Source organism: Athene noctua, chromosome 1 (genome assembly GCF_965140245.1).
Source record: "Athene noctua chromosome 1, bAthNoc1.hap1.1, whole genome shotgun sequence".
Lineage (NCBI taxonomy): Eukaryota > Metazoa > Chordata > Aves > Strigiformes > Strigidae > Athene > Athene noctua.
Window position 1 is genome coordinate 121,016,110 of NC_134037.1, and position 22,480 is coordinate 121,038,589.

At 45.7% G+C, this 22,480-nt stretch overlaps 1 protein-coding gene across 2 annotated transcripts; it reads left to right on the forward strand.

Annotated features, from left to right (window-relative positions):
* Positions 1-4,272: 4,272 nt before the first annotated feature.
* BMP2 (bone morphogenetic protein 2) lies at positions 4,273-10,179 on the forward strand. 2 transcript variants are annotated; one of them, XM_074927010.1, is made up of 4 exons: positions 4,273-4,361; positions 4,526-4,974; positions 5,949-6,310; positions 8,663-10,179. In XM_074927010.1, the coding sequence occupies exons 3-4, from the start codon at positions 5,956-5,958 to the stop codon at positions 9,505-9,507; spliced, it is 1,200 nt and encodes a 399-aa protein (XP_074783111.1). In that variant the 5' UTR covers positions 4,273-4,361; positions 4,526-4,974; positions 5,949-5,955; the 3' UTR covers positions 9,508-10,179. The 2 variants fall into 2 exon arrangements, with proteins under 2 accessions (XP_074783111.1, XP_074783119.1); XM_074927018.1 differs by having other exon boundaries at positions 4,314-4,974.
* Positions 10,180-22,480: the final 12,301 nt, after the last annotated feature.

Here is a 22,480-nt window from a genome sequence, read left to right on the forward strand (position 1 = left end):
TAAACTGCCTTTCTCCTCTTCAAAAACAAATCACCATCTTGTAAATGATCTTCTTGGGTGAGAATCCATCCTTCGTGGAACAGGAGACAGGCTGCGCAGCAGACACAACTGATAGATGTTAAAAGACAAACCACCAAAAGACAAATATGTCTTCAGGAAACAGCATTAAGTAATATTTTAAAGAATGGCCACACATCATATTCACACAGATGCCAGCAGGAAGTACAGGTCAGGAACAGCAAAGCTTTCAGATAATCTCCACCCGTTATGAAGCCAAAACCTCAACATCACTAACACATCTTAACTCATTTTCAGAAGTCACCCTGCTAGCATTTGATGTCGTACCGTGTATATGTTTCATAACTTCAGCACAGATTTTTATCAAGAGGTTTATTCATTAAAATGTGCAAAATCTGTAAAAGAGCTCACTACTGTTAATACTTCATGTCTCACATACTTATCATATCCAGGGGACAGTGGTCTAAAGTGGGAATTTTCAAAAATGCTCAGCATTGGTCTAACTGGTCTGCCGAAGCAAGTAGTAAAACTGTTGACTGTCAACATGCACAGAGTAATGTGAGTGTTTCTGCAGAGCTGCCTCTCTAACTAGACCAGAAATTAGGTCATTTTATTAAGGATTACAAGTTACAGTCAGAGACCCTAGCGAGCATTTCTCACCTAGGTCTTACAGCTGAAGTCTTCTGCCCGTAGCCATCAACAATTCTGGTTGCAATTTAAGCAGGTTGGAAAAAAAGGACAGTACAAGGTGGCAGAATATAAATGTGATTTAGTATAGTATTTTAAGAAGAAAATGCTAGGGGAAAAAAAGTTTTTCTTCTTTCCCCCTCTAGTCTTGTAAAAAGGACTCTCACTGTGTTGTAAGACCTATCCTTATTTGAATGCTTTTCTATCATTTTACTAAGAATACCCAACAGTACCTGCAGCTGAGATCTATCAGCTGTGTTTGGGTCCTGAAAAGGTACACCTGGATCTGAAACCTTAGCAGCAGGTGCCACTAGCTGAGTTTTTACTGGCTTAACACCTCTCCAAAAATGCACTAAACTAAGAAAAAAAAGAAACAAACAAGGAAAAAAAAGCAGAAAGAAATTAATTGGTCCAGTCAGCTATACAAGGTTCAGGAGCAGGGAAACGAAGTTTCACAAAGAAGATTAACAAATATGCACGGTCAGGTTTCCTAAAACCCCACGTCTGTACCAGATCTTTTCAGCTTAAATGGTGGTTTCTCTCTCTGGCAGGAGTTTAGCCAAAGAGCAGGCTTGATCTGAAAAGTAACTCTGTAAAATATAATGATGTTGTTGGGAGCCCACCGCGATGGGGCTGAGCCTTTAGCTGACGTACCGCTCGGCTCCACTGTTTCACAGAGCTTGCGAGGAATTGTGGCACCGGGCAGTGTGGCCTGTTGAGCTTCGGTTTCTTTGTCTCAGGTGTGCTGCTGCACAGCTGTCAGGGGGATGAGGGCATTACACCTGCTGCAAAGGCTCGTGTGGGCAGCTGGATGTCTAGTTCAGTACATTCTGTCGTGTTTGTGCTCCACGGACTGAGCCCTGGATTTGTTATACCTGAATACAACGGTCTCTAATGCTCTCTGTCACGATAAAGATGCTTCTCAGCTTGTGAGCTCGGGTGTGCCTATGGTAGAGACGCAGTGGGAGGGGGTCTGAATGCAGTATTCAAGGGCAGTGGGCTCTGCAGAGGGATGTTTAGTCAGTTGTTGTACCGATGAGGCACGAACTGTAACCAGACCTTCATGGATGACGCTTGTGGGGGCCTTGTTCCCCGTATTCACCACGACACTGGCTGAAAGGGAGCCAGATCTGCCTCGGTGAAAGATCTCTACGTGGGGCAGGCAGTGTGGGGAAAGTGCTGGGGCATAGCTGCGGTTCTGCTGTGGCTGCTGCTGCATTCAGGGAACGTGTTAGAAGTGCTTCAGTGTTGTCTTTTGGGACCTCACAGAAACAGAAGGGAAGGCAGAGTAACTGCCCCAGCAGCTCCTGATCTAAATAGACTAAGAGATGACAAACCAGAATAGGAAACGTGTTTTATGGCCAAGAGAACAGAAGACCGTGAGAGCCTATTTATATTTAAAATCAGAGAGGGGCAAACTGACAAGACCCTCTTGATGTCAGATCGGAGTATATGCGGGCCTTAAGAACAACTGCAACCACTTTTCTCCCCTATAAGGCTCATCACCCTAATATAGAAAGCTCCTGGAGATAACGTGAAGCTGGGCATACAGTACAGCCTATGCTCCGGGCACAGGGAGTAAGTGTTGAGGCAAGAAATGACTTTTTCCTGGCATGACCCACTACAGATTGAACTGGAACGGCAATTAGAAGTTGAAGTGCTCATTTAATGTCAGTGATGTGTAAACTACATTGCCATTGTTATTTTAGTGCTGATTTACATAATTGGCATACCCTGAAGTCACATTGCACGCACTCTCAGTTCATGCTAAAGACTTGCAGGAAGTCATAAAATTAAACATTATCTGCACTGGAATGCAACGGGAAAGTAACTAAACTTTTGAAGGATTTCACCGTGCCCTGTGTCACCCCCATCGCTGTATGGACAGCGGCGAGCGAAAAATCGGGTTAACAAGTATTGGGAGCTGTTGATAGGAAGGAGCTTTATCCGCTCTTTAATTATGCTGGTGTAGTTCTAAGGTGGTTTGTTACATGGTGCGTAACTCCCCGTGTAAGCACCTCATCCTACAGCGACATTGTGCTGGTATAGCTGAAGTCACTCCAACGCGATAGGGAAGCCAAGAGAAGCAGGTCCATGGGAGTAATTATTCCAGTTACAAATGGGCCAAATTCCTGCCTCAAAGCAGTGGTTTTCCTACGTTTTAAAGTCCTAAAAGAGAGGGAAAAGGCCGCTCCCAAAGGAGGAGCTGGTAATGGAGCTATCTCAGTAGTTACTGCTTTAAATCCTCCTCCGCAGTCATTCGAGGTGTCAAAGGCTGTCCCTGTCTTCTGCAAAGGAAGCCCCTGAGAGGCACTGGAAGAGAAGGTGCAGCACAGGGTGCTCACCTTGCCGGGAGGGAGCCTGGGCTAGCAGCGGGACACCAGCTAACGACAGCGTGCCAATGGCTTGGGCTTTGATGAGGCCCCTAAATCGCTGGGTATCACATACCTATGCAGGGAGGGCCAAGCCCTACCCCAGAGCCGGAGCAGACAAAGAAGAGACAAGGCAAAGGATGTGTCCCTACCCGCTGGTTACTAAAGCGTGTCGGGATGAAGAGATTTACCAGTATCAGCAAAGGGAGCGGGGGATGTAGCTCGGATTGGGAGCCCAATCCTGCCGCGTGCGGGCCTGCCTTCTTCATCCCTGCCACCTCTCTCCTCCTCCTCCTCCAGGCCCGTACGCAGCCGTACGCGATGCCGGGCCTGGGGTGGCTGCAAACCCGGGGAGCACCGGCGTGGTCACGGCTGGGCTCCCCCCAGCCCCGCCCGCCGCCACCGGTCCCGCAGCCCCGCGGGAGCGTGAACTCGGCTCCGGGGCAGGTGGTTGGTGGAGACGAGGGGCCGGGGGGTTGGCGGAGGATGGTTTACCATGGGGTTACCGTGTCCCGGCTGGAGATCCGCCGCATTTCCACCACTGGAGGGCAGCCACATCTTAAAAGAAAAAAAAAAAACCCACACCAACAAACCCCACAACAGAAAAAACCCTAAAAAACAAAACAAAACACCCCAACCCAAACCTTCTGCCGGCTGCCCGGCCGGGGCTGAGCCCGCGGACGGATGCACCGTAGACTCCTCCCGAGGTTTTCGGGGAGGAGGGCAAGGAAAGCCCCGTGGTTGCCAACCCCGCGGCCCCGGCAGCAGGCTCGGGGGAGAAACGTAAATAAGCGTGTGTCTCTCTCTCTATGTATTTAAACTGGTTTTAAAGCACGGGGAGTCTCCCGGTACCTTACGTGACCTCCACACCATCCCCACCCCGGCGGGCCGGGACACGGGCGCTCACCCGGTTGGCGGCAGCGGCTCTCGGCCCGGGACCGCGGCCCGCACCGGTGCGGGCCGCGGTCCCCGGGCCAGCGGCCGTCCCCATCCCGGCCGGTGGGGAAGCGCCCCAGAGCTTAACGGGCCGCCCGCCCCATTCCGGCTCCCCCGGCGCGGAGGACCGGCGACACGGGCGAGCGAGGGAGGGAGCGGGGCGAGGGAGGAGGGAGGGAAGAAACGAGGGAGGGAGGGAGGCGGCGTCTCCTTTAAAAAGCCGTGCGGGGCCGCAGCCCGCTCCCACAGGGCGGCTGTGATTGGCGCGGGCCAGCGAGCCTCCGGGGTCGTGACATCGCCAAGCAACAAAAAGGCCCCGGCGGCGGCCACCGGCCACCCCCGGCCATGGTGCGGTGCGGGGCGGGAGGCGGGTGGGCCGGCGGGGCGACCGGCGCTGGCCCCTAGCGCGGCCGCTCCACGCGGGCAGGCGGCTACTCCCCACCCTTTTTGGTGGTTGGTTTTTTTTTTTTTTTTTAATTCTTTCTCCTCCTCCTTTCTTCTTTCTTTTTAAGGGAGCGGAGAAAAGTCAAAGCTTCATCTTCATGTTGCCGCGGGAGTCTCCGTAAACGTCCAGCTGTCTGATGCGGGTGATGCAAAGGACATTTTTTAAAAAGAGCCTTTTAACTCCGTAGGCACATAGAGACCCATTCACGGCCAGGCACACGCACACACACGCGAGGAGGAGGAGGAAGAAGAAGAAGAAGAAGAAGAAGCAACAACTTTCCGATCGCTGCTTTTAAAAGGGAGAAGCCCTTCCCTGGCCGTGACTTGCCTTCTGCCCCCTCAACCAGCTGCTAAAAGTATGTTTCTGAGGCGGACTGCACTTCAGGGAACTTCTGTTTTCTGCTCGGCAGCTGTAGAGGAGCAGCAGCGAAGTTTGGAGTAACACCAAGTGATGCGGGAAAAACACCCCGAGAGCAGAAAGCCCTCCTGCAGACACAACCCCTGCTGCTGCACACAGGTATAACTCCGGCGGTCGCAGACCCGCTGAAAGCCTTCTCCGCAGGATGACTCCGTGGGCCACGGCGGAGGTGCTAGAGCTCTGCAAGAGAGAGGGGGGACGGGACGCTAATCGTAACAATAATGATAATAATCTTAATAATCCAGCGCAGAGTTTCACGGGGGAGAATATCATCCTGTGGGTTTGGCTAAGAAGGTAGCAGGATTTGTGTTTGCCTCCTTCCCCTTCTTCCACTCCGCCGAGGGAAAATAGCCCTCCCTTGCTCTCCGCCGGTGGGGGAAGCCGCTGCCCCGCCGCGGGGGAAGCGGGACCGGCCCCCGGCCCCCTCGGAGCGGTGCGGTGCGGGGGGAAGCACGGGGGTCGCGACGGGAGCGCAGCGGACAGCTCGCTTTGCCCGGCAGCTGCCCCTTCCCTTTACCCGCCGAGCGGTCCCGGTCCCGGCGGCGGGAGGCCCGGCCCGGCGCGGCGCACACCTGCGCCCCGCCGAGGACAGCGGCCCGGCCCTGGCGGTGCCCCCGCCGCCCTGACAGCGGCCGCCCCCTCCTCCCCTTCACCTCCGCGCTCCTTTGTTGCGGATCGCCCCGCTCCGCTCCCCCGCCCCGTCCCGTCCCGCCTCGCTCCCTTTGATCTCCTGCCACGGGGGATTTTCGTGCCTCGCTCCGCCGCTGAGCACCTGAAGCGGCCCGACGGGGCCGTTGGGGGGGTGGGGGGGTTAGTGGGGTTTGGGGAGGGGGGGCGGGTTAGTGGTGGGGTGCGCTCCTCCGCGCCCGTCCCGCCGGCAGCCGGGCGGCGGCGGGGGCCACTCGCCATGGCCCGCGGGGGCCAGGCCGGGCGCCGGGGTGGGACCCACCTGCGGACCGTCCCGTTCCCCCCCACCCCGCACCCCGCGGCGCGGTGTCCGCGCTGACTGGCTCCCATCGCCGCCTCCTCCTCCTCCCCTCACTCCTTCCTCCTCCTCCTCCTCCTCCGCGCAGGTTGATCATGGTCGCCGCCACCCGCTCCCTCCTGGCGCTGCTGCTCTGCCAGGTGCTGCTGGGCGGCGCGGCCGGGCTCATGCCCGAGGTGGGCCGGCGGCGCTTCAGCGAGCCGGGCCGCGCCGCCTCGGCCGCGCAACGCCCCGAGGATCTTCTCCTCAGCGAGTTCGAGCTGCGCCTGCTCCACATGTTCGGCTTGAAGCGGCGGCCCAGCCCCGGCAAGGACGTCGTCATCCCCCCCTACATGCTGGACCTCTACCGCCTGCACGCCGGCCAGCAGCTGGGGCAACCGCCGGCCCTGGGCTACCCGCTGGAGAGGGCCGCCAGCCGCGCCAACACCGTCCGCAGCTTCCACCACGAAGGTAGGGGTTCGGGGGCGGGGGGGGTCCGAGGGAGCGGCGGGGAAAGGGGAGGGTCGGAGGAGGAGCGGCGGGGCGGATTCCTCCCCGGGAGCGCCGGGAGCGCCCGCGCTCGGCCGCCGGTAACGCGGGGTTGGGGGAGCCCTGCCAGCCTCCCTTCGGCCCCTCCGGCCCGCGGCGGGGAGGTTGGGGAGGGGGCTCCGGCTGTAGCCGCCTTCCTCGACGAGGCGGAGCGGCTCCGCGCTTAAACCTTCCCACAGGTAGCTTGGCCGCGGCGAGGCTAAAGCGCAGGAAAACCTCCCTAATGCGCGGCTGAGCCGGGGCCGCAGCCGAGGTTCCTAATCCTTATCTAATCCCCGTGAGAGATCAGCGAAACAATCGATCGCGGCCTCTTTAAGCGCTCCTTCGCCCAGCCGTCGAGGAGCGATTAGCCCGGACCCACGCTACCGGCGCCCGGGCTGGTAAAAGCCCCATGGCCGCGTCTCGGCTCTCACCCACGGGTGACCCGGGTGCCCAGCAGCACCTCATCCCCTCCTCACCCCAGCCCACCGAGGCGGTGAAGCCCCTGGGATGGGCCCTCGCTGAGCAACTGGGTACATTTCCCGGCTTCCATAGCCCAAACGGCGACGGCGGCATTAGCCACAGCACGGATACGCACCCCACCGGCTTCCAGGGGCCTGTCGCTCGCGTGCTCTTTGGGAAACATTTCCCCAGGTTGTAATTGTTCCTGGCTGCTAGTCTCTGGCACTGGCGTGCAGTGGCCCTGCTGTAGAAGTAACGAAAATCGCGGCTTTCCCATGCTTTTCATGGGAAACTGTGTTGAGAAAAGAATTCCCGTTAGTATTTAACGTTTCTGACGGATAAAGGAGGCGGCCTCAGAGGAGTGGATGGGCTGTGTAGTGGAAAGCCTTATCGTGAGAAAGGGAGGTGAGGGATGAAACTTAAGTCCTCCTCATCTGCATTTCCCTGTGTGGAAAGTAGACACCGAGCAGTGAGGGGACAAGCCAGTGCGCGGGTCATTCACATTAAACCTGAGTGCGGTTGGCGAGGGGCTGAGCAAGAGCAGAGCCAAAAAGGCAAAGTTTGTCATTTTTAGGCAAATGTAAAAATCCACAATTTGAAGTAGTCATACTGCTACAGCAAAGGCTGGTTTTGACATATATTCTATAATTTTCACCAAATGTAGAAGAAAATCAATGTGACTCCGTTTTTTTTCCCCGGAGTTCTCGCACTGTATCAGTGGCTTCTTGAAAACACAAGTTTGACTTGTCACCACTCAGAACATCTGCATGTTTACAAATATGGGGCTGGTCCTGAAATACCGTAAAGCCAAGCCTTCCCTTTTGCAAAAAGTCACGCTGGATTCAACAGGGAATGGCTACATGACTAAGAACTGCTAAGAGAACAGTTATGCCTTCCCCTTCGGAAGTGATTGTTTCTCCAGGATGCTTAGCACCAAAATTAAAAACCGTGATTTGAGAGAGAGATTTGTTTTGACAAATACTTTTAATTTCTTCAATGTCTGTAGCAACAACGTACTTCTTAGCAACCCTAGATATATTTTACTCCCTCTGAAGCTCCGTTCAATTATTTGTTGATGCAAAGGTGAGAACGGCCTGGGGTTTAGTGACCTTTAAATTTTTTTTTTTGTGGTTTTGAAAACCTGTTGTTCAGAAGTGACTGTTTCATTATCCCTTTATCATCCATCCCTCTTCTAGCAGCTGAACCTTCCTGCTGTTCTTTATGGCCCTTTTGGGTAAATCCTAGGGCCTGCTTCATAAAGAGCCGTTACAGATGTTGAGTTCACCATCTCTAATTAAGATACAAAAATCCATACCTTAAGATCTATAAGTCACCTAAATTGCAGAGGAGTATTTTTGAGAATGGAGTTTAAGGGACTGACATTAAGAGCCTTATTCTTGAACAAAGCAGAAGTGCAATAGTTACTCTAAGTCCTCAACTGGTTTTAAGGATTCTCATCAGACCCCGGCTAACTACAGCGCTTGAGTTTTCTCACTAATGTCCTTGAATTCCAAAGTAATGCTGCGTGTTTCTTGCCACTTACTATAACCACCTGGAATGCAAAGGACACCAGTATTCAATCAAAATGCATAACAAGGAATGAAGCGTTCCTAACTTCGTGCTATACATGCTTGCATAAATAAACAGAAAGACAAAGGGGATGGCATTTTGTGCCTGGAAGTCTTTCAGATCTCGTATGTCACGTGCGTTAGCTGTCATTTGAAAGTTGCCAACAGCAGACTATCTGAGGAGTTGGGTTGCTTGTCTCAGTTCCTGATTTTTTTCTTTCTTCCTTTCTTTCTTTTTTTTATTTTCCCTGTTTAATCAAATTAGAAGTTTTGGAAGAACTGCCAGAAACAAGTGGGAAAACAGCACGGCGTTTCTTCTTTAATTTAACTTCCATCCCTAATGAGGAGTCTATCACCTCAGCTGAACTCCAGATTTTTCGGAAACAGGTGCACGGAGCCTTTGAGAACAACAGCAGCTACCATCACCGTATTAATATTTATGAAATTATAAAGCCAGCCACAGCCACCTCTAAGGACCCTGTCACAAGACTTTTGGACACCAGGTTGGTGCATCATAATGCAAGTAAATGGGAAAGTTTTGATGTAACGCCAGCTGTTTTGAGGTGGATTGCACATGGACAACCTAATCATGGGTTTGTGGTAGAGGTGGTTCACTTGGACAAAGAGAACAGTGCCTCCAAGAGGCACGTTAGGATTAGCAGGTCTTTACATCAGGATGAAGATAGCTGGTCTCAGCTCAGGCCATTATTAGTAACGTTTGGGCATGATGGCAAGGGACACCCGCTTCATAAAAGAGAAAAGCGTCAAGCGAAACACAAACAGCGTAAACGCCACAAATACAGTTGCAAAAGGCATCCGTTATATGTGGACTTCAATGATGTGGGGTGGAATGACTGGATTGTTGCCCCACCGGGGTATAGTGCCTTTTACTGCCATGGGGAATGTCCTTTTCCACTGGCAGATCATCTAAACTCAACAAACCATGCCATTGTTCAGACTTTGGTCAATTCAGTGAATTCCAAAATCCCCAAGGCTTGCTGTGTGCCGACAGAACTGAGTGCTATTTCCATGCTCTACCTTGATGAAAATGAAAAAGTTGTATTAAAGAACTATCAAGATATGGTTGTGGAGGGTTGTGGGTGCCGCTGACACAGCAAATATATTAGACAAATACAAAAAAAAAAAAAAGCTGACACTTTAATATTTCCCAATGAAGACTTTATTTATGTAATGAAATGGAAAGAAAAAAAACACAACTATTTTGAAAATATATTTATGTCTACGAAAAAGTTGGGAAAACAAATATTTTAATCAGAGAAATATTCCTTTAAAGATTTTAAATGTATTTTAGTTGTACATTTTATATGGGTTTAACCCCAGCACATGAAGTATAATGGTCAGATTCTTATTTTGTATTTATTTACTATTATAACCACTTTTTAGAAGAATAGCTAATTTGTATTTATATGTAATCAAAAAGAAAAAATATAGGGTTTGTACAGAATTTTCCAAAATTGTAGCTGTTTCAATTGTGTGTATTTAAGTTGAAAAGAATACATGGAAGGTTACTATGGCAAAGTGCATAGCACATTTGCTTTCTGCTGTGCTACTGTTAAGGTCACAAGTTCAAGTCCAGAAAAAAGTGGATAATCCACTCTGCTGACTTTCAAGATTATTATATTGTACAATTCTCAGGAATGCTGCAGGGTGGGCTGTCCAATCCATGAGAACTGGCATCCTCTTTAGGTGGAACATTTGGATAAGAACCAGACGTTGCTGATCTAGCATAAATACTGCTATTCCCAACTAATTTGCAGTGTGAATATAAGAAGGGCCAATAGAAATCCTACGGGAGGTGGGGGTGGGGGAAGACTGAATCCTTTCTAGACCTACAGAAAAGTGAATGTTTGATGTTTCCTTTAAAAGTCCTTCCTTTAAAAGTCCTGGCCAAATATAAAATAATAAAAACTAAAATGTCATCCTTTTTTTCATTTGTGATTATGTATGCTAAAGAGGAATACGTATCTTATTTGTACTGGCCCTTGTCTTTAACAGTTGGAAAAGCATTGCATACTTCCTCACCTCAGATGAGAGCTCACTTCTGTGGAGTGTTATAGTGAAATTAATCTTCAGGTTTTGCTCTACATACAACAGGCTGTTGTCATGCAGCCTCCTATCTAACCTCAGCTGATGGGTTTGCTGGTTTGCAGATTAGCTTGTCTTCCTTTCCAGGGTTTTGTGTCTGAAAGATTTATTTTTTTTTTCCTCTTCCCAAATGTTTAAATCTATTTCAGATAATAAATTGTAGAGCTCTGATACTCCTTTCTGAAAAGTCCCCAGTCTGTAAAAACAAAAAAACAAACAAACAAAAAAAAAAAACCAACAAAAAACCCCAAACAAACCCAAACATTTCACTTATGCAGTCATCACAAGGATAGCTTGTGGTTCCGTCTTCTTACTCTTTAAATCCTTCATGTAAGGGGCAAAAGCATGATTTGCAGTTGGCAAAGGCAGCATTAAAGCTAAGACTACTTATTGTGCCCCTTGTGTGTTAAAAGACTGGTGTGGCAGTCAAGTTGCTAGCTGTAGAACCTGGGACGAGCATGCAAAGGCCAGGTTGCTTCTTGTGTGGAAATTGTGCTGAAATAGTAGAGCGGGAAAGTAGCTTAAATTGACTTCTTGGTGATCCACTGCAAAGTGCACTGAAGCTGGGAACAGAATAGAATTGTGTTAGACTGCTAGTGCTAAGTTCCTGCCTATTTCAGGAGCTCTTGGCTGTATTTACTGGATATACAGCCAATATATATATATATATATCTATATCATAACAGATATATATGTGCCGATACCTCCAGAGGTGTCAGAACCCCCCTGTGCTCTGTTGTGGATCTGTTTCTTGATTTAGTGAACTGAGGCAGCGCTTCCCAAAGCCATGTGTACAGCTGGCCTATTAGAGACCTCTCTAAGTCAACTCTGGGAATCTCTAAATTGGGCCTCCTACTAGCCTGACTTTTTCTTAGCAGAAACCTCCTCTTTCTCATGGCCCTCTCCAAACTCCTCCTCTTTTTTTTTTTTTTTTTACCAGAATCATCTGAGTTACAGTTGAAGGTACTGTATAGGTTTGTTGATCAGAAAGGCTAATTTGACAATGTCTTACAGGCCTTCTTACAGAACAGTTCTCTACTGCTAATCATCACAAAAGGCAATGGGTACAGACAATAGGAGAGAAAAACTGATTTCCTGTTGGCTGCTCCCATATCTCTCTTGCGAGCTTTAAAAATATCTTAGGCTAGCTCTAAGTTTCTGTGGCGAGATTTAAAATGTACGTGTTTCTTTGTACCAGCAGTATTTTAGTAGCTGGTAGAGAACAATCCACCACTCTGCAGTTTGGCTCTGCTTGTTTTTGAGAGGTAGCTGATGTTGTTGGTCGTGCTGATACTATGTAATAGCCTATGAGTTCGCTGGGTGGATAACTTCAGTTTGCTCTTTCAAAAGACTAGTGCTGTTCTCTCGGCTAATGTTTTGAGGGGGGAGCGTTGTATGTGCAGAAGTTTTGTTTGCCTTTTGCTTGTTGTCAGCTTTGCTGGTGATGAGTGAGTTTATGGCTGTTGCTTTGGGAAGGTATTTGGTTGTGGGAAATGCCACAGTGAAGGTTCTTCAAGTATTCATTGATTGTTTATGATGCGTGATTGTGCTAGTCAAGTCATAGCGGCGCTAGCATACTCTATAAAGCTGGACATGAAGTGCTGAAAAATTGCAAGATTGCACCGTTTCTATGAGCAGGAAAGGTATGATCCCAAACCTGCTGAAATCAATAAAGACTTCTAACCAGATCCTAAACTCCAGTGTTGCAAGGCTTGAGTTTCAGAGCTCCTAGCCCTTCGTGTGTAACTAGATTGAGGAAGGCTTTTTACAGAGTGGTGGCTGCTTTACTTCTCCTCTAAGGCATGAGAACACATTGATGCTAATCTTGTTGCAAAAAAATTGGCTACGGCGCTTGTCTATGCATGAGCAGTAGCTGGCTCATGGCGTGATGCTGCATTCCTTGTAAAGGCAAACCTCCTGTTGCTTGACAAAGAATTGCATCCTTAGTAAAATAGACTGAGGCCAATGTATAATTGTAAACCGATTAAGACCCACTCTTGCACGCGTTTCTATACCTGCTTAGTCACGGAATCATCAGTTCTGTACTGATTTCGAGGAGGAAGCAGGCATGTGTCAAGCTCAGCACGTCCATAAATTTCTGCAGAATTGATTTCATAATGTGTCTTTTAATCCTTAATTTTTAGTCTTTCTCTCCAGATTGGAGATGTGAGAGTACTCCACTGAAGAGTTTGTTTAGGATTTAAAATAAGAGAAACAAGCAAAACAAAACAAGCTTTCATATGAGTAGTAGAATATTCTCCTAGGGATCGGTTGGGTTCCTGAACTCTGCTCAATAGGGTTGATGATCAGACAGTCCTCCTGAAACATTTAGGCTTTCTGACATCATCTAAATCTGATAATGACTGCTAAATTATCCTAAATACTAAAGGTATGCTGTTACCACAGTACTTCTGTACTTATGTCAGTTCTTCAGTACGTATTTTAGTTCTTTAGTACTTATTGGCGCTATAGTACTCCACAAGCAGAAATGAGCGCTTTTTTCCCTTTAAGAGGAGAAAAAGCAGAAGATCTGAAGGCAAAACTGCCTTTGTTATCCTATAGCCTGTTTCCCCTAAACATATTGCTTCTAGGCACTTATATAATCTATATAGGCAGAGATTGTGATAGATAATGTCACCCTTTGTGCATTTCAGATAAGCATCTCTCTAAACACAAATGTGATCAGCATCTCTCCTTGTCCTTTTGAGACTCAGTAACAGCTTTGTCAAGTGGCTTGATAATTTTTGCGCAAAATTCAGTTGGACTTCTGTGGTCAGCAACATGTAAAAATGACGTGGGAAGATCTTCAGTTGAGGTAAGCTCTCCCGAGAGCATTGGCCATTTTCACCGAGCAGGATCTGCTCTGCTGTGCTCACCTGGGCTCATCATAATCAGGCATTGATTCCCACTCGTATGATAGTTGGGTTTGGGTGTCCACAGACTGTCACCTGCTTTGCCCCCTGCTAGGCAGTTAAAGATCTTGTTTGTGCAATCAGTACTGATGAGACTTGGAAAGGAACACGATGTATTGTACTCACAGCTTCGAAGAAGGAGCTCATCTGGACTGCATTTATACTAGACCCACTTTGCTACACTATTAGAAAAGGATAATTATTGAACTATTTTATTGTACAGCTATTCCCAAATTGTTGATTTTGATTTTTTTTTATTGATTTCAGGAGGCAGCTAATTGCCATATGGCAGCTTGATGTTAATATTTTATGAAGATCAGGAAACAAAAATTTATGAAAAGCTTTTGTATAGTAACTGCAGAGTTTCAAGAACTGTTTTATACTTCCTGACAGTGCAGGTCTGGCTTAATGGTTTGTTTTTATTGCTTAAGAGTGTAAACCTTTCTTTAGCCGATGTGTGGAAATTATATCCTCATCCCACATTACGCATTTCTCATTGCTCATTACTCATTCCCTGCTTTCATTTCTGCCATCTGTAATCAGAGCTTTACTGTTTCAACTGCATGCAAAATGCTCCTATCCTTTGCTGCACAGTAAGATACTTTTCCTTAGCACTCACCCACCCTTTCAAAAAAAAAGGGGGGGAGAGGGGGGAGGAAGGGGGGGGGAGGGGGGGGGGAGGAGGAAAAGCCTACTCTGTCTATATTGTTTTTCTCTGTTTTGGGTGGAGTCTGTCTTAGATTCTGGTTGCTAGATGGTTTCTGTAGTAACAAGCAGAGAAAAATCCAAGACTGAAAAGGCACTTTTAAAGGTGCCATATCTTGCCTGAAGTATTATTTATCTAATTATGGATATGGAATGTTTCTCTTCTCTTTTATATTAAGGCTACCCCTTTTGATAGGGCACACTGCTGCTATGAGAACTTGATTTGTTGTGTTCTTACAACATGAGAACATGAGAAACACGAATCTTGTTCCCAGTTGACTTAAGCTGCTCAAAAAAAGATGAAAAGCCAAAGGCATTAAAATGTATTTTTAAAGACGTTATTAATGGTTGTTACAGGCACAAACTGCTTTGTTTTTTAGTTACATAGGAAAGAAAAAAGAAGCTAGGTTCAGAAGGACACTTGGATTTTACATATTATTGCTGTAAGGAGGGTGGTGGATAAAAGTGGCAGTCTTTTACTTTGTTAGACTACTATGTACAGGGAAAAAATCCCAGCTCCTTCAGAATATAGCTTTACTCTGACGTACTCCAATTTTTTTGTTTATTTCTCCGAATAGATTTTGCAGGTGTGTGAGAAAGTAAGTGTGTGTCCACTCCATTTGTCTTGCTTGTGCACAAAAAGAATTAAAAAATTATTTTAAGATTACCTCTTTCCTGTCTCCTCCGGTACTAATCCTTCATTACCTGTATTCCTGACAGCCTTGTCTGCAACAAGCTGTAATGGTTTCCTGAGGTGGAGTTTCCTCTCTTTTTGGAATCTAGTCACCTGTCAGTGCCCTCTGGGATTTAGCAACCTTCTGTCCTCAAGCCTTGTGCAATGGTCACTTAGAAAAGCAGGTACATTGGTTTTTGTCCTGATTCTCTGTCCTTTACAGAGGCAAATTTGTCCTTGCCTTCTGCAAAAATCTTTGCTTGAGCAGGGTCCGAAGGCTCACAGCTCTTGTGTGCAGCAGGAAACACCTCATGACACCAGGGACTGTGTTTGTAACTTGACAGAAGTCTGAGGGCCAAAGCTTATTTGCATCTGTATTTACATAGTGCTGTGAAGGCACTCAGCTGTAATACCTGCCCAGGCTTGTAGTGCCCTCAATAGATGAACAGAGACTGAGAGCTGTTGGACTTCTCCAGCGGTAGGAAACTTGCAGTGGGTCAGCTTGGTTCTCAGCTCCTAAGGCAAGGTAGTGGTGAGATGTAGTTTTGCTCTTCACTGTTCATTCTTGTGGGGGCTTTTGCAAAATGTGCTTGAAATTGTGTAGAAATTAGACCGGAGCCACTAGGTTACGTCTGCAGTTGGATATATTGGCTTGACTCCAGGAAAGAAGCAGATCTGTGCCTTTTTAGTTTGAAAAAAGGCAGGGACTTTTGTGGGAAGAAGTTGCAGGTGAAAGAAGCGGGAAAGGACCCTGCAGGTTTTTGAAGCTGAAAGTGTTAAAAGTTTCTAGCGGGACTTCAGGTAGAGAGATCAGAGCAGGGAATTGATAACATTCTCAAAGTTCAGGTTCCCACAACAGCTGGACTGTGGCAGATTTACAATTTAATGAGGCTGATAATCCCATTAGAGATTAAATTAAGAAGGATTTTCTGGGAGATCACCAAGAAAATTATGAATATTGGGCTGTAGCTTGGGTCATAATGCCAAGACAGGGGAGAGCTGAAATGTACTTCTTGCACTGCAGGATACTGTTTCATTCAGTGCGTCTCATTAAAACAGAACATTCAACTCCAGCAGTGTTTCACTACAAACAGAAGCAAATGTAGTGTTATTATTATTATTACTACTACTATTATTACTATCATCTTCCTGGAAACAACATGCAGATTAAAAGATGGAAATATCAACCAGATCTGCAAATCAGCACAGCTCTGCTGACTTCGTTCTCAGATGATCTGATCCTTTTTATTAAAGCAAATCCTCAGAGGGCAGGGTGACCACGTATAAAAAAGAATGTATTTAAGGTAACTGTTGACATAACTCCAGTAGCTTGGAACTTGCACAAAACCATTTTTTTATGGCATCCTGTACACCCTAGTGATGGGAAAGTGTTGTATGGAATAATGACTCTGTAACCACAGACTTCAAAAGTATAGAATGTCTGCGGCATGATGGAAATAGCTGTTTCCACATCAATAATATACACACAGGCATATTGAAGCTTAATTGCAAGGCCAATGGTGATGGGAGTGGGAAGGGGGAAGGGATATCTGACTATGGCTGCACCAAACACACAGGCTGAGCAGAATGCCTCTGCTTTACAGCCAGAAATAATGATTCATTTAATCATAATCTTGACTTTTGCATTTTTCTCATGACTTATTGATAACTTTGTATGGGACTTCATAGACTAAAGGAGTTATTGACTCCTTAGGAATTTGAAAGAGAGGCAGAGTATGTATTATTTCTTATAAACATCACTCTAGCTATTGTTTTAAATTACTTTAAGGACAGTTCTAACATGTTTTTATCTGCTTGCATTTTCTCTCTTCCTTTGAATGAAAACAATCTTCTTATTTAAAGGCAGTCTCTCACTTAAGAGCCCAACTTTTTTGTCTATTTTCATGAAGAATCCTGATCTTCTAGTTGACATCATAATGTTGACATGAAGGCAGTTTTGATGTCACGCTGTTGCTAATGCATGTGGAAGCCATTTTCCTAGCCCTGGTGCTGTAAATAAAAGGTGGGCCCAATAGCTTTAAGCGAAAAATGAGCTGTTTTATTCTGCAAAACACTGGCATTATTGATAGTCTTTTACTCCTGTTGTTCAAGATCTAGGTCACTGGAATGACAGGTATGTTGTCATTTTGCTGCTTGCAGTATACAGACTATTGGCATCTTGCAGGATTACTTTAAAGCTTCTCTTGCTGGAATCTTGTGAGGGCACCATGGAGGCTGAGATTCTTAAAAAGAAAATTTCCACATAGTCTCTGAGGAGAAGCCTCAGAGTGCCACCTTGAGACTCAAAGATCAGAAGGAAATGGAAGTTCTCCTTTTCTTAAACACTGCTCTTTTTTTTTAAAGTCCATCAACATTTTTGGTTATTTAGGATTAGCAGTAACCCATGTTCGAGATGATGTTATTACTGAGGGGAGGATCAAAGACTAATGGATTCATATTTCCTAGTCTGGTGATTATTTTTTTTGTTTTTTGTGTTTTTTTTTTTTTTTAAGAAATAGTTAATTGTTAACTACTTCTTGACACACAGGGTAAAGAAGTCTCCCAGGTTTGCAGATGAAAAGATTTTCATCTTTGAAAATATAACCCAAATGTACCCTAGAGGGCAGAGTCATTTAGGGAGAGATCCTGCACACCTGCTGAGTTACTGATTCATGCCCACTACAGAGTTCCTCAGTCAGAAGGACCAAGCCTTGGGAAAATGGTGTTTGGAGCGTGGGTGGAGCCTTCTGGGTTTTGTCAGCAGCAAAGGTTGAGAAAGTGGCCTGGGACTCTCTTGTGTGTAGGATCTGACACAAAAACCCAACAAAACCCCAACAAACAAAAACCATAAAAAAAAAATTCAGTAGTTTGCAAACAACTCTGCATAACCCAGCAGGCCATTCTGCTGGCAGGTGGCTATTACAGCTCCTACCTGCTGGAGGGTCTTAGCGTTTTTTTGAGGGTTGAATTTGTTTTAACAGCTTAACTTACATTTTATATCAAAGAAAATAAACCAGGTGCTGCCCTTTCCAAGAGCCATCTTCTCTTGAGACCTGAGCCATCAGTGGGTTACTGCCAACTTTTCCATCTAACTGTTGAGAAAAATTTGTTGTCAGGCCTTTCTCTGGGAGCCTGAGTGTCTGGAAAGGATCTGGGAAGGTCCCTCCAGGTCCTCTTGTATGTGAGTACTTCCTTCAAAGTTTCAGGTTCCATTCCTCTCTTCTTTACCTCAGTCATCTGAGGTGGGGGGAGGGAGGAAAAAAAAAAAAAGGTCAAATACTGGGACACTTTGAAGAGTGTGCCTTTACCAAGCTTTGGCTTTTCTCTCTTCCTGGAATTCTCATTACATGATCCTGGTTTTCTGAGCCAATTGTTAGCCCAAGGCCAAATCCTTAACCTTGGGCTAGATAACAAAAGCACAGCTGAGGTGATATTGACTTCTTTAAAAAGGCTGTCTACTCTTTGATGCACTCAGAATGAGACGCATAATTCATTTTAGTTCCAAAGATTGTTCTTAGCATGGGAAATTAGCAACCTCCATGATAAAAAGTCAGCATGTTAAGCGTGTGTGTGTGTGTGTTTTATGCTGATCTCTGTCTTCCATTACATTCCACATCCTGGAGGGTGTTGGTGTGTCAGGGAGAACTCGAGATTGAGTCTTATCTGGGAAGTTTTATTTTATGTAACTGCATCGGTTCATACCAAGGCCCAAAGACTTCATGCTAATGATAGGAATCATTTGGAAAACGTAGCTTTCTGACTTGCAGCTCTAAATAAGAGGAGTGTGTAATTGGAGCGCGTGCTCAAGAGAAATTAAGCTGAGGTCAAGTTTATTGCTGGATATCAAAACTGACTTGTTAAGTACAGCCCTCTTCTATGCAAAGACCCCAGAGACATGAGGAAGGCCAATGAGTGTCCTACAGCGCTATGTGGAGAAGCTCTTCTGCCTCTATGGTGAGGAGGCCTCTCCAACAGGTCCTTTCTGAGCTTTTTCTTTGGGAGAGAACTCTTCCATCATAATGCTCTGTTGCTGAAGTCTTGGTCCTACTCTGAATGACTTTGAGGGTTTATTTTGTACTGTAGCAACTTTTGTCCTGCGAGCCTGATGGCAAGAAACAGCATCACTGGTGGCTGTAGTGTCAAGTGGGCCTAGTCATGAAAGGGAGTGGGTGGAATTCACAGCTAAGCTGATAGCAACAAGACGGGCTTTGGTGGCTAAACCTGTTAAAAGGAAATGCTGCTAGTCAAATACTGCATCAGAAAAAAGAGGCAGTGTAGCAGCAGGGCCACCAGACTAAGGACAGGAAGGCGAGACAGCAAACTGTACTCTGCTGTGGAGCTGGAGCATGCCATTGGAAAAGTCCCTCACTGTCCTTGTGTGCTAATTCTCAAAATAGCATTTCCCTGCCCCATAAGTGTTTTGTAATGACATGTACCTTAAAGAATTTGGAGATGCCCAAATGCTCTGCTGTTTATCCTGTAGGGTAGAGATAGATAGCTACATTATATGGCATAATAACAGGTTTCGTCCGTTGGTAACCAGTTTGCATGCGGACCAGGTCTGGCCAGTATTAAATTGGAAAGCAAAGATGGCTTTGTGATTAAGGTGCTGGAGTGGGACGCTGGAAATCTGGGTTCAAGTTGTGGGTCAGCCATAAACTCCCTGTGTGACCTTGAGCAATATAATTATTCTGAGACTTCAAAGGTATCTAAACAATTTGGACACCCATTTTCCAGTGATTTTAATTAACTGGGATGCTTTGAAATGCTCAGCTTTAATCTCTCTGTGCCTAGGATTCTCATTTGTAAAACCAGGATAATAATATTTCCTTGCACATGAAGAGGATGTGTGTGTTAATGATTGGGAAGTGTGCAACTCAAAATGCAGCAGATAGGGAGCCTGCAAGTGTAGTGAGAGGGGAGCGTGTTGAGTTTTACAGGCACGGGGCTCACACGGGTGCTGTGCGCAGAATAAACTTAGCCCGTTTCAGTTAGATGTGTTTACATGTGGGCATAAACTGGAGGATAGTTACTTGCCGTGATCTATTACGGTCATATTGGTTCATGGGAGATAAATACCACTGCAAGTAAACTGCAACCAAAATATTTACTGAGAGGAACAGCTCATTTATTCAATATTTCATTTAGCTCCATAGCAACATCTTGCCGTTTCTTTAGTGTCTTGCCATTCTTTAATAGTGAATATTAAACTTTTACAAGATAAAATGACTAGTTATTAACATTTCCATTTCTGTAGCTTTACTTCATAACCAGCCATACTCCCCCTTTAACATCACCTACGGTTATGTCCCTTTGCCTGCTATTATGTGATTGTGTAATGAAAAGCCTGTAATGCACACAGGCAGAGGGAAGGGTTAAAAGAGCCAAGGGAGTCTTTAATTCCTTCATTTTCTGACTTTCGTGGGTTTAATACATAATCTTAACATTCCATTAGTAAGTGGTTGCTTTTTTTTTTTTTTCTTTTTAATTTAAGAGATTAAAGGTTCCTTCAGATTTTACATTTTTTCACTGCTCTCTTTAGTCTTGTCAGTTCCGTGTGCTAGGCAGGCGGGACATGAAAAGCTATCCTCAGTAACCACTGATGCTGATCCCAGAGCCGAGTGATGGGTGTCTAGGAGATGCCTGTCCATAGGGGACTGCTTTTTCCAGGGTAGAGAAATGTTTCAAAGGCCCTAGGACTGGGGTTTGTCACTGGCGTTTGAGATGACCATCACCCGGTGCCTTTGAGTAAAGTGTGTTGCAAACCACGTGCGAAACACTGTACATACTGTCAGAACATCTGATCCTGTTTGTTACAAAAGTTATTGATACACAACTACTGATATATGTTGAAACGAGTTTTTGCTATTTAAATATGAAGAGATAGCTGTTACTCTAAACAGCTTCCACTGAATCAGTTGCATCTGTGACTTCAGCATGAATCAAATCAGAGTCCTTTTCATTCTCCATCCATTGGCTTATTGTAATGACTGCTCTGTAGACAAGAAAATCTGACTCTCACTTCTTGTTAGCATTATGCTAGGATGGCAAGGGAGTCTCAAATAGGAAGACTCAATTCTGGCTGTCAAGATACTTTTCTCTTGAAATTGCAGTTGAAAAGCAACCATCAACCAAGCGCTTCTCTAATGTGCTGATATATATATATATGCTTGCTGGATAGGTGACCAAATATTTCTCAGTTTTATTCTCAAGTCTGTTTTATGAGCAGCCTGAAAACTGAATGGCAAGTTTTCCTCTAAAACTTCAGTGGAATAAGATAGTGAAAACTCTGGTAGTTTTCACTGAAAAGCAACAATCAGGGTTAAAGAGGATTTGAGGTGGTAGCTGTTATTACCCAAGATTTTCCTATTACTTTGATTTAGTTTTTTACTGAAGTGAGCGGGTAAGAAATACTGACAAATTATTACTTTGTGTTGTGTCCAAGCAAATATAATTTCCAAAGATTTTGCAGAAGGATAACTATTTTATGATTAGTCTAAACAAACATCTTCAGGTAGTCTCACTGTGTAGAATGTGGTCATATGTCTCTGTTTGGTAGGTGAATAGTTTAAAAATAAAAGCAAACAAAACAGGAAAGAATCATGTCTAGATACCTACCGAAAGTTAAAATGACCTCAGATAAAGAAAACTACCTCCGGATTTTCCAGGAAAAAATAATGCACTGAATTAACTGAAAAAGATAAAGCTAAGAACAAAATATGGTAATGTTTGGGGTTTTTTTACCAGTGGCCCAATTCTGCAAAAACTATTAGCTATTTTCTATTCAAGGCTCGTGAAAAACTTTTGGACAGAACTTAATTTAGTACATTGTTACAAACTCTGATATCTGCCCAACTTTATCCAAGTTCATGAACCTTTTGAACAGCGGCCCCCCTCATGCCCCTGGGGTTCTGGAGAGGGATTTATAGTTTCATGTGCAAAACAGTGTGAAACTTGGCACTTTCGCATGGGCTGAACCCTGACAACTCCAGGAGCGCTAAGCAAAATCAGGGCCTCTGAGCTCAACCAGCTCAGAGGCAAAGTAAGGGTTTATTAAAACTCGCATGAACTTGAACTAATTTCCATTTTTAAAAATCTGACCCTTACTATCCCATCATTGCCTTATCATTTAACAGGGTGGAAATCCATCCTGCATGGCTGTTGTGAAGGTAAATACAGTAAAATTTGTGGTGTTCAAATAAGGATGGTGGAAGGGGGGGGGGGGGGGAAGGTAAGGACTTCTGATATATAGGGAGGAGGTCAATGACCGGGAGATATGAATGTCTTAATAGTCAGTGTATGGATAGAAGTTCCTCTGAGTTCCTACTTGCTGAAGAGCCAGGGCAGGCCAGTCATTAGGGCTGTCTGACAGGGTAAATGAGTCACAGTCAAATCAGGTGCTCATTTACATCACCAGTCTTTTCCAGAGCCTGTGCAAACTGCAGGCTCCAGTTCATGCTGAAGGCCAGGTTTGCCTTTCGCTTACTCTGCTTTCAGTAGGGTTGAAAACCTATGAGTGGGAATTTGGCCAAAGGCCTAAAAACCTACCTGCCTCCTGATTTATGAACCAGCAAAGGTGCTACCTTCATCCAGTATCCAAGTGTCAGTTTCTTAGTGTTATTCAGTTGCAGTTCTGCAGATCTTGTCCTTTTTATAAGAATTGAAGTCTCTGGCAGCCATTGGATTT

Bases quoted from the DNA above. Each gene is read 5' to 3' on its own strand.
- BMP2 (XM_074927010.1), top strand. From the start codon at position 5,956: ATGGTCGCCGCCACCCGCTCCCTCCTGGCGCTGCTGCTCTGCCAGGTG. The intron at 6,311-8,662 runs GTAGGGGTTCGG...TAATCAAATTAG, and splicing joins CCGCAGCTTCCACCACGAAG to AAGTTTTGGAAGAACTGCCA.